The sequence below is a fragment of the Rhincodon typus genome, unplaced genomic scaffold, assembly GCF_021869965.1.
Source record: "Rhincodon typus isolate 14 unplaced genomic scaffold, sRhiTyp1.1 hic_rhity00015799, whole genome shotgun sequence".
NCBI lineage: Eukaryota > Metazoa > Chordata > Chondrichthyes > Orectolobiformes > Rhincodontidae > Rhincodon > Rhincodon typus.
In genome coordinates, this window is record NW_025981437.1 from 1 (window position 1) to 481 (window position 481).

Consider the following 481-nt stretch of genomic DNA (forward strand, 5'->3'; position numbering starts at 1 on the left):
GCTCCCTGAATCCCAGTGAGGGACACAGCCTCCCTCGGGAACAGGGTCCACTGCTCCGGTGCAGAGTGGGGGGTGTTGGGGAGGGTGCCAATACTCACGATGTCGGTTGCCAACTCGATGAAGAGGATGGTGATGCAACCGAGGGGTAGGGGCACGCTCATGGTGATGTAGATAAGGTACGGTGCCAGTTCTGGAATGTTCTTTGTCAGCGTGTAGGCGATGGACTTCTTCAGGTTGTCGAAGATCAGGCGCCCTGTGGGGTTGGGGTGGGGAAAGCGGATTAACAGGTCGGTCAGGGACACTCTTATAACCTCCGTCCCCTCACCATTCAATTCATAACACCCAGCAACGTCCCTGTCCCTGTCCCTGGGGGTGTGTGATGGGGGGATGGTGTAGAGGAAGCTTTACTCTGTATCTAACCCCGTGCTGTCCCTGTCCCTGGGAGTGTTTGATGGGGGACAGTGTAGAGGGAGCTTTACTC

At 56.8% G+C, this 481-nt stretch overlaps 1 protein-coding gene across 1 annotated transcript in view; it reads right to left on the bottom strand.

The window, feature by feature from the left end:
• Window positions 1–98: 98 nt before the first annotated feature.
• The window catches only part of LOC125482721 (potassium-transporting ATPase alpha chain 1-like), a gene marked incomplete at its 3' end in the record, with an annotated part of 4,920 nt that continues 4,537 nt past the window's right edge, over window positions 99–481 (bottom strand). The window contains exon 6 of the mRNA XM_048594850.1: window positions 99–253. Within this exon, the coding sequence (XP_048450807.1) occupies window positions 99–253 (155 nt within the window). The remainder of the gene's footprint in view (window positions 254–481) is intronic.